The 17,292-nt window shown below is 35.5% G+C and overlaps 1 protein-coding gene across 5 annotated transcripts in view; it reads right to left on the reverse strand.

The window, feature by feature from the left end:
• Positions 1–17,292, reverse strand: part of ASPP (Ankyrin-repeat, SH3-domain, and Proline-rich-region containing Protein) — a 112,075-nt gene that overhangs the window by 24,881 nt on the left and 69,902 nt on the right. For 4 of the 5 annotated variants that reach the window (XM_064359172.1, XM_008194547.3, XM_015978858.2 and 1 more), the window contains one exon: positions 13,384–13,439. In XM_064359172.1, the coding sequence (XP_064215242.1) occupies positions 13,384–13,439 (56 nt within the window). Of the gene's footprint in view, positions 1–4,228; positions 4,511–13,383; positions 13,440–17,292 lie in introns of those variants that run through there. The other variant, XM_008194552.3, reaches the window with a different exon arrangement.

Genomic DNA, 17,292 nt, shown 5'->3' on the forward strand with positions numbered 1-17,292 from the left:
AAGACCTGGCGTCTCCGCCCCTTGTCGTGCATCAGCCGCTTCGCATGTTTTATGTCGTGTCTAAGTGGCTGAAATTCACTTTTTGCCAACGGACAAATTGTTTTCTGATGTCTGCCCCTCTGGAGAAGAAATTTCAGCGTCGTGTGTGTTATGGACTATTCCGTCGACTTGCAGACAGATTTATGAGTCGGACGACAATTCCAATTTTGACGTCGTTTAGGTGAAACGATTTGCGACTGCGACTGGTTTTCGAGGACTCGCCGATCATACAGGACTGTATCCGATGGTAATTAACTTCAACGAGTTGTGCCCTTGGAGTTTATGGAGCGAAATTGGTATTCGGTCGGATTGCTCGGACGGGATTCTTCGCAAAGAATTCACGCCAACCTTCACTTTCAGTCTCGTTCAATTTTTCAAAAAAACACAATTTATCTGACAAGATACAAGAATAGCATGCCTTAGATAAGATTACCAGATTTTTCAGATCTGGAACAAATTATTCGAGTAAACGGTTCATGGTGGGTCTTCGGCTCCCAGAGCTGACGGCCGTTCTAAAAATATCGTGTTTCAAAAGGCGGGGATAATCTCTACCAGGAAGTGTCAATTTTAACAAAACTCGTATTCATCCCGACTCCAGCGCAGCAGATTCCGTCTTATTAATTCGGCTATTTTCTTTAAGTAATTGATGAAGTTGCGTGTTTGGCCCTAGCGTAATTAACTTATCACCCTCATAATGCAAGCGTTTCACTCAAATTGCCTAATTTATTAAAGCTGCGGTGTACAGACATGACGGGAAGGTGGAAATAAATTGAAAATTTCAACACTCATTTCGTCCTATTACCCCTTTCATTGTGATTGACATCGATACAACCTTTTTTCACCCGAAATAGCAAAATTGAGCGCGAACATAATGGAAAATTCAACTCCATTGACATACCAACAATGGACGGATCTAATTCCGTTTTTTCTTAATCAATCAAAAGAACTCGTTTTCGTAGGGGTACAGGTCGCAAAATCCCGTACAAATTGAGACACCTGAAAAAATTAATCGGCTTTCTTGCTCCAGTTAATAAATTTCGAACACTGGCGACATATCACCAAGGATAATTTATTAGCGATCGATTAAACCGCCGATTAATATGTAGTTAGATAAAGTTGTAAAATACACAATTCAAATTAATCCAAATAACACCACAATTTCATCTATATGATGATTACAAACCGTTTTGCTCTAGGGGTTTTAGTTTTCGAGTTATGAATTTTTTAGTGAAAAACTAAAATTGCCTCTGTGAAGTGACTACTATAATTATTTACAAAAATAGAACTATTTTTATGTGAATTAACGTTTTCGATAGTTTTCAAGTTACCAACACATAAATTTTTTTAGTTTTTTCGTGTTATTGGCAATTTTCTGGGAAACTATTAGTCGCAAGACGATGCTTTTGTCAAACGATAAATAATTAAAAGAGCTTTTCAAAGATAATAAACCTAATGGGGTTAAATCTAACAGTTCCGGAGTTATTTCCGGATAAGTTCTTTGGAAATCGACCAAAATCTCGCCAAAAATAAAAAAACTTTTGACGCTCTCTTTCACTTTTGAGAACTCTTGAGGGTTCTAAAGATTGTTTCGTTTAAAACCCACATTGAATGTATTGAAAGTTTTAGCAAAGATATTTATCTGAATGTTGGTACTCAGTCAAAATCCGTTGAGTTCTGCTCAATAAAAATATTTTCAAGACGCCAGCACTTATACCGAAAGTCGCTATCAACTTTCTTATTTTAAATGGAATGCTATGTTTTTCACTGCGTTTTTGGATTAGTTGAGTTATTTTAAGGGAGTTTTTATCAGCTTTCCCTATACCTAAGTTTAACCGTTTTTGAGATATTTAGAATTTTTTGAAAATTTTTGGATTTGCACCTTAAAAAATCGGTAACTCGCTAAGTTTTAGAGATTTTGAAATCATATTTGGAGAATTAAAAAAAGGCCTATATCTGTTCTTCAGTGTGTTCAAAATTGAAAATGAAATTAATAAACACACAAATTTTAAGATTAAGTTTGGACAATTTCAAATACCCATAACTTAATTTTTTCAAGTGGAATGTCCCAATTTTTATTTAATTAGGTGGAGAAGAATTTTGTTCTGTATCGATTTGTATTAGTATTTCCTATACTATCTATGATAATTTTTAAGTTGTTGTTTTTTTTTGTCATTGTAGGAAATTTCTTACTAACCACAACTATTTTTGCATAGTTTGTCATAAAAATATTTCTGATTAAACTTAAACGATAAACTCTGTTATCCATCCCCTGAAAACAAAATAGATTTAATAAATGTTAGTTTATTAAAAAACTGCAAATCCAAAAAAAAAAAATTAAAAACCATTAATATTTCCTAAGCGGCTAAATTTAGGTATAGGGAATGCTTATGAAAACTGCCTTACAATAACTCCAGCAATTCAAAAACGCATTAAAAATATAGCTTTATTTAAAATAAGAAAGTTGATAGGAACTTCCGGTATAACCGGAAGTGCTACCATCTTGAAAGTATTTTCATTAAGCAGGACCTAAAAGGTTAAAGTTGTATACAAATTTTCAGGCGACTATTATTATTAGAACTCCCAATACTTATATGGGGTTTATAAAAGTGCAGAGTTAAAAAAAACTTATTTAGATTTTTTCAAAATCTGAAATGACCACTAACAATTTATGAAACACAATTATTACCGCATTCCGAATCCCATGTAGTGAAATTTTTATCATAAATCAGTTTTTAAATCACGCTTCAAGTGTTATTTTGCCATTTTTAATTTCCAATTGAAGTGTTTCGCGTCTGCCTCCGTTCGACTAATTAAAATTTTTTTGATGATTTAATTTGTCGTCGTTTGAAAGCGTCATAATTAGAACCGACTTTCAAGTAAAAGTGGAATTTCTTTCGAACCGCTTCGTGAAGTTTTATATTGCTTGTTGGTCAATCACCGGTGATTTTTCGCCACCGAGCCTCGTTTATTTTCCTACTGGTGTATGCGACCTATTTCGCCCGGATTAGGTTGAAAATCCTTGCAAGAAGTGAAGAACACTTTTATTATGAGAAGTGTCCTTGTGCTCACAACAGCCCTCACTTCCTATAGATCCTTTTTCTTTGACGAGATGAATATTTCGACCATAATGTCACTTATAATTTACGTTTATAACAAAGTAATTTTCTCTAAATGAAATTCCTTCGCACCTGGTGCCCGACCGGTCGGAATTAGGAAGTGAATTTATGCCTTGAAAAGCGGCGTTCCGAAGATTTAACACGACCGAAGAGTTAATTTTTTCGGCCTTTCGTCGTATTATTTCAAAGAATGACCTTTAAACGCGCTCCCGGATTATTCCGGGAGACACAGGTGGAGATAAGCTGAACAGACCCAGTCAACATTGCCGACACGGATACGCAAAATCCTTCAAGAAAACAGATTATGGCCATTATCGATTCGGTCACACACGACACCAATGATCCTGCATAAAGGATGGGGCTGATGACCGACCGCAAACTAGCTATTTTTGCGCCTGCACTGTAATAATAGTCATGCAATTACATTAATCTCGGGAAGAGGCTAGACAAGAACGTCGTCTAGACGGTCTATATTTACACCTGTTAAAGGGTGTTTAACCCGCCTATTTTATTCATAACGCACTTCCGCTAAGACACTTTCTCGGATTCGTTGGCTACTTGCCCAACAAATTTTTGCGTCTAGGGGATTTGGCTATATTTCGCCAGAGACACTCGATTTCAGTTATCTTTCGGGATCAGATCAGAAAAACATTTTCTGTGCTCGTTTTTAGAGCCAGGGACAAATTAAAGGCAAAATCGCCAATAAAACTCACGCAAAAAGGTCGTTAACCAAAATGCAAGATTTTCCTCCGAATAACATTTTTACATTTATTTTCTTGTGAGTAGTTGGAGTTGGTGTCGCATTGAAGAACATATGTTTTAGTTATTTATTTGTGTGAAACTGGTACAAGCTGTGCAAATCCGACTTTTGCAAGACTTAATTGAAAATAAACACGTTTAGGTGGAGCGTTTGGCAGTGTGCCTAGTTTGTTTTTTCGAGCACAACAAAATGCAAAGTTTTCGGAAATAATTCGTTCTCCATTAATATGCAAATAATCTGTCGAAAACAATGAAAACTAATTAGGAGACTTCGATTGAAGTTTATAATTGGTAAAAAAGGACTTTTCTCTTACTAATTTGAATCCGGCCCATTTGAGCGTCCGCTGCAGCTTGTCCGCTCTGGAGTCGATGAAGACTGCAAAATCGCGACACTCACGGTCCCTTATTAGATTTTCATCACTGTCCGCGATTCCGTCGCTTTTTTCCGCATCGCGTGCTTTTTGACAAAGCTCCCCATTTGCGCTCGAATGATTTTCCATCGCTTTCGGCATCTGACGGCTTATACATTACTCGTGTCTCTTTGGCGTGTCATCGATCGAACGATTTTTCAGCGATATTTTCTCCCGAACGCGCCGAAACGACTGTAAATTGGGTGGAATACACACACATCGTCGTATATTTAGCCCGACATCACGTGGCCCCCTCTTCAGAAGCTCGCTCTGAAAGAAGTAATTAGAGCGAACACTGGACCAGACACAAACACTCCAACTTTTAATACAAGGATACTAAAGAGAAAAATCACGACTCTCCAAGAACTGGGTTAGTTAACACTAGCAGGAGCGACTCTAATTACCGACTTTTCTAACAAAAAATTCACTTCAATTTGCCACGAAACAAACTTTCTGTTTCACCTCCAAGACGTTTACTAGAAGCTTTCAATGACCGGTGGAAGTTACAAGGGCTTCGAGTGCTTTTTTGCTTCTTGAAGTTTCTTTGTGAAAGCTACCCTCTGACATAATCCACGCCTGAGCGACGAAGGCACTGGTTCTAATTTCATTCGCCGATGCAGAAATTAGTAGTCAATGAGTTTACAAATTTGAGAGTTGGATGCTTTCATGCATTCGAAAAATTTATTGCGAAACTGGAGGTTGAAAAATTAAACGGAATTTCCAATCATGATTTTGAAAAATACCTAGATTTATCGAGATTGAAGCTTTTTACCAACTGGTAATAAAGCTAGTTATCGGAAAACATCTTCAATTAGTTGGGCATTACTCGTAAATATAGCTATCGGAGTATAATTAGTGGCAATAGCAATAACCACATACGAACATTCGACTAATAGAAACCGGAATAGACACGAACACTAATTTACTTCCACCATTAATGCACATTTTAAGTACCATAAATGGGTCATTTCGAAAACTAATAAGCTTCTTACTTACAGTGTTTCTTTTTAAATATTATATTTCGATTAGACACATTTTTAAAATAAATTTGCTGTGTTGTGACGCATTTTAATAGATATTTATACACCAAGTGAATTAATTCACGTGGTTTATACAATATTTTAATTGGCAAAACTTACAGGGTGAGTCTTTTTACTAAATTACAAAAGCTAGTACTTGCACAGATATCGGCGTTTGCTATTAAATACATTTAAATTTTATTATTTCTAGCTTATAGAAAGCGAAATTATGATTTAATTCAGAATTGAACTAATTCGAATTAAGTTACCATTTAAAATTCATTTACAAATGTCAAGTTAATCTCGTATTAAATTTGATGGCAATTAAAATGTCCTGTAAACCGGTTCCTACCATTGTTCTATAACAACGAAACCTTAATAATGCTTTGAGCAAACAGTCGGTTTTTCTAAACCAATTATTTAATAAATCTTATGCGATAATCTACTCTAATAATAAGAGTTATAGATCTACTTGTTTTTCCAAGTAGTCTTTGCCAGAGTTATTAAAATTAGTTCGTGAAAAGAAAAAACTACTTGGACAATTTAAAGTAACTAATTCTTACGATGTAACGAAATTCAGTTAACATAGGAAGATTATATAAATCAAAATCTAAAGCCTGTTGTATCTAGAGATACGTATCCTTCTGACGCTAGGTCCTTTTGAAAATTCCTTAAGGACCATGAAAATAAAAATTCGTATACAAGTGTCATGTGTGATGAAGATAATTTTTCAAACGATTTTTCGCAATTAAAATTATAGATAATACAGATTGTAATAAAAAAATGAACAAAAAGGAACAAGATATTCTCCAAGTGAAAATAAAACGATTTAACCCAACTTACCCTATACCAAGTTGCACCGTTTAAAAGTTAGAAGACGCTAAAGTTTATAAATAATTTTTGTTTTTTATTATTAACTTCTAAATAAAATAATCGAAAGTATTATGTCATCAAAACCACATATTTTGGTGTTATTTTTTTGATTTTATGTTATTATAAAGAACTTACCTATCAATTGTTGAAAACATTTTAGAAGATATTTTTGTTACACGTTATTTGAATGGTGTAATTCTGTTTTTATTCGAAAGACCTTTTGTTTCTAAACACTTTCTGTATCTTATAAAATTTTTATATCGGCCTTGGTTTTCGAATAGAAAAATAATTTATGTAAAAGTGAGTAAAAATGCATTATGCAAAAATGCATTAATTACTCGTATTACTTTACTTATAATTTAAATGATAGTTTTTCTATAACGATATTGTAGAATTAAATTAGTTGAGTTGGGTAGAAATCGAACGATTTTAAAAAAATTACAATTTGAATTTTGTAAAAAAATGCCTTTTTAGGTTTAAATTAATAACTATTTATATTGCTATCTAGCATAAACGTACATAAAGGAACTAAAGCCAAACTTAAAAAAAATTAAATCCAATAATAATAAATTTTGACACATCGACTTAAATAATTTTTACTCCAATAATACAAAAATTTTATGTTACGAAAATTGTTCAAAAAATGTGTTAAATTGTTGATTGGTGAGTACTTCACAAACAAGAAAAAACAAAAACAACAGTATAAAAACATATGGTTTTGATAGCAAATTACTTTTACCAAATTTCATTGAAATCGATTATTCCATTAAAAAGTTATTAAAGAATCAAAAATAATTTTTTAAATTTGGCTTCCTCTAACTTTTAGACGGTACAACTTAGTATAGAGGTAAGTTGGGCTAAATGGCTCTATTTTGATCTGAGGTTCCCTGTTATCTTTTCGTTACACCCTGTACAATTAAACAAAATTAACATCACTTTTCTATTAGCAATTGGGATTCTAATGGTATTTTAGGATTGAAAGCCTCTGTTAGCAAAGATCTTGATAACATTCCTTCGAAGTTCTTGATGTCTTGTGTTTTTAGTATCTACGAGTATCACGAAGCACATTCATTATTTATTCGACTTATTTATAAGTTACAGGAATCTTTCTTGATATTAAAAAAATCGTTTTCTTATTCCTATTATTGCAAAGAAATAAAATAGGGCCTACAGACATCTGATTTGCATAAATCAGGATGGTTTTTCTTGACCACAACTAATCTATTACCTTGAGAAAGGTTTTGAATATGGTCATCAAGTTAATTCTATCTGACTGATTTTGTCAAGACGTTTGATAAGGTAAATAATGACGTTTTGATTTACAAATTAGGTGCGTAGTTTGGTATTTTGTTTACAGAGTGGGCAAAGAATTTTGTTAATACAAGAATGCAGTTTATTACAATAGGAAATCATTCAACCTACGAGTATATTAGTAAATTCCGTAGTACCACCAGGCCCACTATTTGTTTATAATTATGAATAATAAATATTTGTAAGGTTGTTCAGTATTCTAAAATGTTTCCTTTCTTGTAAAAAAATATGAAGGAATTCCGGTGGAATTAGAAGAATTTTGTGTAATTTTTGGGAATTGGACTGAGTTGGCGACTTTTCCAGTTTTTCCTGTCGCTTTGCTCCCGGGCCAAACATCACTGGCCATTATTTACGTCGTTGAGTGCACATGAATGCGCAATAAAGCACGACCACTCCCATGTATATTCAGCCAACACGAGATTTTTATCGTGTTGGGTTCTTGAATGGACAGTCACTCCGCCCGCTTTTACGAATGTCAACATGCAAATCACTTCTTCATAATCGAATAGCATCTGACCTTCTCTCGGATAATTCGTTGGGTTTTTATTTGGTAAAAAGTGGGCCAGGACCTTGATAGACGCAAATATTACATTTTGAAATTCCATACAGTTAATAATTAACGGCGTTCTGCAATTTCGCAGAAGCCGTCGTAAATTTCTATGCGCTGTTTGAACTCGCGATGTCAACGGGATAATTAATGTCGTCATTAAAAACGTGCGAAATTTGACAAGTAGAGTCCTGAATTTATGAACGCGTTCTTTGTGTGAAACAATTTGGGGATTTCGGGAAAGTAAGACATGATTTGCTCTCGAGGGTCGCTGATTATCTTGTGTACCTTAGAAAATGGAAAACTTTTGATGGCGTCCCTAAAAGAGATTATTACAGTACCTACTCTTAAATTTATATAAAAAGGACCCGAGAGTCTCGCCGAGGAACTCTCGCATTATTGAAGAGTCGGAGTTGAGCTCCCCTTGATGATCTTTGGATGTAGTTAACTTGTTTGAAGTTAGGGCTCGTTAAGTGACCCCTAACACGGGCAACATTCATTTTGCGTAATTTTTCCTGCTCTAGTGATCGATTTTTCCATGTGGAAAGTTGCAGTATAAATTAAAGCTCGCGCTGAGTGTAACGCATTTGTAATGGAGATTCAGTGCTGAATATGGAAGCTAGGCGGCAACATGGCGTTGCTCACCCACAAGAAATCTTTATTCAAAACTCTCACACAAATTGATTGGGACAAAATTGCAATTTTTCCGCCGACTTAATTACGCATTCTTGTCGGATGTAACTCGAACAAACTTTCCTCCCGCGCGCTTCACTTATAAGCGGATTTAATAAAGTTCATTTTTTGCTGTCCGAAAAAAAGAGAATGTCGCGCCTGTTTCCCTAATAATCGGCAATCCGCTCCTTTTGCTCCGGCGGATGAGCGAGGTGTTAAAATTGAAATTTACGACGTCAATAAACGTTTGGTTTTTATCGTGGGAATAAATTAGTTTCCAATCTTTGACAATGCGATTAGAGCTGAGGACAAATATTTGATTTGGGGAAAAAATTGGCATTCCTTTCAATTTAACATGGCGATTTTGCTGTTTCCACACCAGCGGACCCGTTTCACCTGGAACGATGGGACGTAATTAATTGTGCTCGGAAACTACATTGATCCATCATCAATCTAGCTTCAACGTCAAATCGAGGGGAAGAAAAGGCCGCATCAGCTGAATATTCCCTGCAATCGGCTTGAGAAACAACAATAAATTTTTGCATCTTGTGCCCCCTGCTGTTGCGGCTTAATAACCCAGTTGCATATGTATTTAGCACCACGTTCCGGGTCTCCGACGTGCCTTATGATTATTACTCAGCGTCTATCAACGTGACGCATATTAAGGTGTGTTTTAATAAAACATCGCGGTACGCCCTAGTTGTGCACATAATGCCCGATTTAAATTTCGAATCTGCTGGGATCGTCACCATCCACAAAAAGTGTCTCATTTAACGCGAAAAGAAACTAATCATTTCTAACAAATGTCGTTCTCTGTGTCCGAGCCCATAATTCCCAGCTATCATATTTCACGTCCACGCTGCCGGAATTTGGTTAAAGCTCCGAAATTTCGAGCGACTGGAGCGACTTTCGAACGACTCCAAAAATAGACGTTGTGGGTTGAACGACTCCGTTAATAAATTGAATATAAAAATGCGCCTTCTTAGGTACCGGAAGGCTACATTCCTGAAAACAACAGCAAAAAACAACGGATTTTAGCGACTCTCGGGGGGTTTCCACCGGATTCGAGTTTGACGACCCTTACTTGAGCAAATTCTTAGACACGACGAACTCGTTCAAAGTTTTTTGTGAAAGCAGAAATCAAAGCAAATGTAATTCCATCGAAAAATCTCATCAAATTTCATGTTTAGTGGTAAGCGAGCTACACATTTTCCGAAAGCTTTGAAAGAAATGTAAATTTACGGTAATATCACGCGTAAATGTTGCCTTATCAGTCTTTTGCGAAAGAGCATGTGTGTGATTTCGTCGAGTCACAAAAGATCAAAAACTCGCTACCAGAGCTTTGATGTCGCTTCCTCCGATCCTCGATCGTTAAAAAGAACATAACCGGTGTTCCTTCTGACAGATTTTGCATAATTTCGATCCTTTGGACCAGAAACGAAAGTTCCTGAAGACGGTGACCACGCGTCACTAATTACCACTTTTTGTTCCTCAACATTTACACACAATTAAAACAACCGTTTACGACATCATCATGCAAATTAAAATGGGAATTAGCTCGGCCCCATTGTTCACTCCGTGCGTTTAAATCCTACGCTCGGTATATTAAAGCTTTTGTATTTGGTGCGCACTTATCTCATGTCCGATGTATTCACATAACACATTTTCTTGCCATCCTTCCGACAAGTCAGCTGATAACTACCAAACGCCTCATTGTCCCGCGAAAGCGGCTGATTCACAATGATTCAAACTATGCCGCTGTCTGAACTCAAAAAACCAACAGTTTGCTTTCTATAACGTGGAATTTTTTGATTTTGTTTTTTTGTTAAATAATAATGAAAAGCACTTATCACAGTGCCGGAAAACGGTGACCTTGGTGCCATCCTGCTAGTTCAAGGCCATCCTGCTGAGGTATGCGCGATTCGCGGGTGTTCCACCATGGGCGACCTGATCTGCTCCAAGACAACGTTTATTATTGCGCCTGACCTTGGCGATGGTAAATTCATGCATAACTGAAACTGCGTTTTTTCCTCGGTGACTTCATCAGCAATTCAAGTTTGTTTTGAGTTTTCGAATTCAATCGTTGCGAGTTTTGGGAATTCGAGTCGAATCGAGGGAATGCACGCTTTTGTGTAATAAGAGCAGAAATTTCACGCTTCGGCTGCACACAAGACGATACTTTGGCTTTTAATGGGGCACGACTTTCGTGATTAAGACAATATCATTTAGAACATTCCCAAGGTAAATTATTTGCGCCAAATCGATAGCGAAAGATTAGGTGGCGGTATAAACTGTTTAGCTCGCTTAAAATTCAAATCGGCAAAGTCCATTAGCTGATTGAGTGAGCATTATTTCTCCCGAATCGCTCTCTTATTTCAACACTGTGTTCGGTCTAGTGCCTTTGTAACCTAACCGAGAATCTGTTAAACCGCAAGCCCTTCAAGGCATCTCATTCCTTCCCAACCACAAGTTGTAGTTTTTCCCATCAGAAACGGGATACAGTCGTTCAATACTCGCGAAAGAATTTCGTGTCACTCGAGTGCTTAGGTCACGTAGGCTAATATCGGCCAAGAACCGGAAGAAAACCAAGGCGCTTTTTGACCAAGTACAAGAAGGAAATTACTGTTTTTTAGTAGTTTGTGATCCCAATCGTGAATTGAACGCAATGTTAAACTTCAGCAGATGCCAAGTTGGTGGTGACTGGCTGAAATGTCTGACGATTTCTTGCCAAAAAACGGTAAATTAATGTCTGAGCAAATTGAAAATGATTGAATAAATATAGGGTTTTCACAATGAGACTGAAAATTTTAGGCGTATTAGAACAAGTTTTCGTCTAAATGTAAAATGGTTTTTAATATTGTCCACTTAGAAAATAACTGGTTACATTCAGTCGTTTTGTAGAAGAATAAAAAACACCATCAAGCATTTTGTAAAATTCCACCTTCTATTGTAGTTAGTTAGTTTAATAAAAAAACAGTAAATTTGCACCCCAAATTGAAATTTATTCGTCGACAAAAACCCTCTGATATCCCTAAAAAATAACTGGAAAAATTCTGATAAGGGAAGTTATAATAATTCACCCTGTAGTATTTTGATTTTGAAGTTAATTTTTATTTCTATACTCATTACATCAGGCGTTCCACAAGGCTCCGTTCTAAGACCCACGTTATTTATATTTAAACACGTAATAAATCCGGTAAAGAAAAGTTTAATATAAATTTAATATACACGACTCTAATCTAAGATTTCCTAATTTATTGTCCTTACCATATTTTGTTCAGCCATGTTTCATCGTCCGTTTAAGTATAACGCTGTTTTTGTTTACAATAAATTAAATGCGCATTTGAAACCACTTCCTATAAACAGTTTTCGTAAAAAAGTTAAAAACTTTTTCTTTTTAAGTAAGCAGATAAACAGTGTATAGAAGATTAATAAAAATTTTGCTTTTGTTTATCACATTGATTTTTTATAATTTAAGCACGATTATAATTACATATTTTCCAGTATTTATTGTTTGGGTTAAGTTGGAGTAGCTTCGGCTAAACTTCGCCCATAATAAAGTCTATTTATTATTATTATTATTATTATTATTATTATTATTATTATTATTATTATTATTATTATTATTATTATTATTATTATTATTATTATCCATTATCACCGTAAATTTTTTATAGTTCTTGATAATACAACCCTTTATTAATGAAGACATTATTTTCTGTGTCATCCAGTATTTTAAACCGATAATGTATAACATAAATTTAATATTTACAGTATAAATTTCAATGGTACCTACTGATTTTTGCATTATAACACGCCTAAATAAATAATGCAGGTTCTTTTCAGTCATATTGTAAATGAACCTTAGATATTTTACAATAAGACGAAAACTGATTAGGCGTTTTATAATACGCCTAAAATTTTCAGTCGCATTTTAAAAACCTTACATTTATTAATTTGTCCAGACGTTCACAATATGACTAGGCTTTTTATAATAAGCCTAATTTTACTATTAGCCTACGATATACACATACTTCTTGTCTTCATCAAACATTAGAGTATTTGTGTGCTAAAAACTAAATCTTCGTTCAAAAGTTGACTAAAGCGGGTCTAAAAATCACTACGTAATGACGAAATTGACAATAGTTTTGCATATTTCGAACAATGCACACGTTTCTCAGTCTAAAATTTACAAGTTTGTGAAACATAGGCTCCGTTTCACACGATTTGGCTCGTTTTGAGTAAAACTTTCCAAAAATAAACCCGAATTCGGTAGAGAATTGTGTTATTCAAACATTTAAGCACGGTTTTGAACTTAGATCTTTGATTTTTTGACGCAATAATTTCACAGATACTGTAGCAAGGTTTTCTTTGTACACCATTAAATTTTTAATATATTTGCCCAAACCGCAAGAATTCTTGAACAGTTGTGTGATTTATTGTAGAAAAGCTGTAGTCTTTCAGACGAACCGATCGGTATCGTAAATATTTTCGGGTCACCCTTGTCAAAATATCTTATTGTGAGGGTTGCTTATCTTAAACACTATTATCTGTTGTAAAACTTTAATGTGTACAAAGAAAACGTTGCTACAATATTATTTATTTATTTTTTGAGCCGGCAACACTGAGTGACTTACCGTTTCACCGAAGTGATCTGGCTCCTTCATACCATTTCTCTTTTCGTAAGTCCCTCCTGAAACAAAAATCGTAATGAATGCGTTGTTTTATGAGAGTTTCGCGTTTTTGGCGCAGTCGGTAGTGAAATAATCAAGCTAATGTTTTAGCACAGGCTGAAATCGATCAGGATTATTTCCAGTCACTTTCTTTATTAGGTATAATCTTTCTCTAGCAAGCAGATAACATTAATCCGTTACGTACGCTCTAAATACGGCGCAAAACACAAAATGATTGCTTTTGCTATAATCCAATGCTTTACTACAACTGCAGTAATCCGCAACAAACCTTCACTGCATTCCTTCTGCCGAGTAATTGATTTTGTCGGGATGGTAAAAGACTTCAAGGCCGACATTTCTAGGAGCGATTCCGAACCAATTTCATTACTCTTTCAATACCAGCATATTTCAAACTGCCTTTTAATTTATTTCCTTCAAAGATGCAATCTTGACTCTAGCCGATGGAAAAAGTGCAAAATTGAACATTTTTCACTCCGTTTCCATTTCATCAAAACAAATTTCGCGGCTAGAAGCAACTCCTTTCAAATCTATTCAAATCTCAGAGCTATAAAAGGAAGTACAAGTTATACATCGAAGATAACCTGCCTCATTTATCATCCAAGAACCCCGACGTTTGAATATGGGCCCGTTTATCCCATTTTTTTAATCTTTGCCAAGCTTGGGATTAGTTACGCCGCTGCGGCCCGATATCGACAACCCCTCATCAACTAATGGCGTCGTCATTTAGGGCTGAAACTTCATCTCCGTTCCGACGTATCATCCCGGATGCAAGTCTGCAATTTGCGTTAGTAGGGAAATAATGCGGTGTCAACCTTGCTTGTGCGGTTAATCGGGGTTATTTCGCCTAATGGTTGGTGTCTTTGAAGCGACTTATCGCAGATGAAACTGCAGATTCTTAACTAGATTAACAGAACGCCATCCAGAGCAAATAACTCAACTCGACCGTGAAGGCTTCCGCGATAAAAATACGACATTTAACGGCTACTAAGCCAGATTTTCGCTGCACTTCTCCCAGCGGTAATAATATTGTGTGGAAGCTGACACCGTGACAGATCGAGGTGTTTTATCCGAAGGCACCAACAATGCCATTAATTCCAAAGAACAATTAATATTGGGTGACAGGGTCGGGCCCATCGGGGCCCAAGTGTGATTGGATGGAGGACTGCTTCCTGGAAGGTTATTCAGTCTAATGGCAATCTTGTGTTGTCTCTTCGCTATTTGAAAATAAATGGCTCTTATTAATACGTACTACTTTCGATATCGATAAAACGGTAATGGCTCCAAACACGCAGAGGCCTAAGTAGCTAATTACCATTTCCGTTTTTTGCCTGATGCAAACTAAGATGGAATCGCTTCCGTTTGTGTCTTTCGACTCAGTCACGCGAAATCTTCATTCCACTTCCGTAAGCAAGATACAATTAAATCGTTATTTGTGTGTGTTCATTAATTAATGGCGGCCGGGAGATTCCACCCTCTGTGCTTTACCAAAGACAATACTATTTTTACAATTTTCCGAAACCCGGAACGTCTCAACCATATGAAACAGGTTTCCATTGCTTGAATAAAACAAAATCGATCCCAGTTAATTAAAACGTATTTTGAACACTAATTGAGTTCTATTCCCGACCAGAGAAAGGGGAAAAGTTTACTAACAGAATTTTAAAGCGTGTTAAATGGTGCAAACTAGAGCAACAATTCCGCGTACAATGACGTAAAAACGCGCTCAGATATATGCAAATATTTTTTTAATTCACAAAGCGATCCATTTTTCCCCTCGACCGTAAACAAACTCTCTTTTTGGCTCGTAAATCAGTGACAAAAGGTGAAAAAATATATTTTTACGCCGGCTCACAATGCATAAATTAACTATACGCCATGAGAAACCTACTTATTGTTTCGCAGACGCATAATTATTTTGTTACGGGTTGTGTCACTGAAACCAAAGGTTGCAAAATTACGTCACAAAGGACTTTGCTTCTTCATCAAAGCAAATAATTTGGCAAGTCGCTGTTTCAAGTCCAAGTGTTCGATAGTGAGTCGTGAATAATTTATCGCAACTAATCTCTAGTCTAACATTCGGGACTGCGTTTAATTCAATGAGAAGAAAATTTATGTCGGATTCATCCGAATAATATCATTCCGGAAATACTGCTGAGGTTGGTACGCTTTTATACCAGGCACACTTGTCCTGAATCGTCCTGAGAACCTTGAGCATTGTGAGGGGCGTCATTAGGGGCTACCCACCGGGAGTTTGACGAGTGATGTGAAAAACGCCAAATACACGTTTCTAATCGCACAATGCGATCCAAATTACGATAAATATTTGCTTCGATTGTATCAGTCGTCATCGATTTTATTTTTATAACTCGTGCGTTATAACGTGTCTGTTATTTCCAAGCGACATCACCAGTCAAAACGACATGTTATTGACAGAATGTGAATGATATTTCAGGAGCTTGTTAAAAGTTAATTTGATATCTTGTCTTGTTGGATGAGTTATACCACAGGTCCGATTGTCAAAGGAAACACACTAGAGTGGTCTCGACAAACTCCTATGGGCTGCCAAAAACACGCAAAACTATTGTGCTTTTAAGTTACCATTGTTTGAAAAAGAGAAAATCACTTTGAAAACTATTTAATTTTAAATAAGTAATACAGTTATTCTTAAGTTACTCATTGATGTTGACATTTTTGCAGGTTTAGTAGTTTGAATAGTAAAATCGTAATTCTGATTGTAACTGTGTATACACCTACTGTAGATCTTCCGGTACGAGGCAGGAAAATAGAAAATAAAACTGAAAATTTGTTGTTTACAGCCTTAATAAATACTAATATTTAGGGCCGGTTTATAGAAAGCTTTGTTAAAATTTAATTCGTTGTTAAAAGTTAACAACGCGAATGGACCAATCACATTTGTTCAATTTGGTCACGTGACCAGATAGTCACGCAATTAACTGCGAATTAAATTAATGACGCTTCTATAAGGGAGGATTTTACAATCGTCAGATAAACCCTGGATAAGTTATTCGTAGTATAATTACTATGATTACAATTGTTACAACAAGGTATTTTTCAAAATATATCCCCAGGATAAAGTTATCCGACGATTGTAAAATCCAGCCGTAGTATGATAAAAAGGAAAAATTTTGTTGCCATTTCTCATTTAAAAAAAATATTTTTTTGGAAAATGCTGAATACGAATATCTAAAGGTTAGGATATGAAACAACATACACATAAAACGTTCCCGTCCTCAATAGTTCCGTGAATGTCGCTAGAGAGCGGAGTTGTTCAATATCATCTAAGTTCACAGAGCCATGACTAAAAAAAATTGTTAACACATAGAAAAGAAAAAAAATACACCCAGATAGAGCATTAAATTCTTAATAGTAAAACATAAACATAATACAAAAATTTTATCGTAAACAATATTAAAAAAAAACTTTTACTAGTTTGCACTCTGCCCCATATTTCTCAAAACGCTGCGAAAACGGTTACAGATGTAAGAAAAATGTTAGGAAGAAAGTTGCAGAGAATTAAATTTCCTACAAAAAGTTCGCGAGATCATATCCCTATCTTCAACAGTTTAGGCCCCAAAGTCGTTCAAAGACGCTCAAGTGACGGATTCGCTTCAAACATTGGAAACTTAATTTATACCTAAACTGTTGAAGATAGAAATATGGAATCGCGGATTTTTCTGTAGAAAACTGAATTCTCTACAACTCTGTTCCTTGCACTTTATTGTATCTTCAACCGTATTCACAGCATTCACAAAAATTTAAGGTAGAATGCACATTGTTAATCCTAAGCGACATTTGCGCACCCTCTCATATTTATCAAAATACTGGAAATAC

The sequence above is a fragment of the Tribolium castaneum genome, chromosome 9 (assembly GCF_031307605.1).
Source record: "Tribolium castaneum strain GA2 chromosome 9, icTriCast1.1, whole genome shotgun sequence".
In the NCBI taxonomy this organism is placed as follows: Eukaryota; Metazoa; Arthropoda; class Insecta; order Coleoptera; family Tenebrionidae; genus Tribolium; species Tribolium castaneum.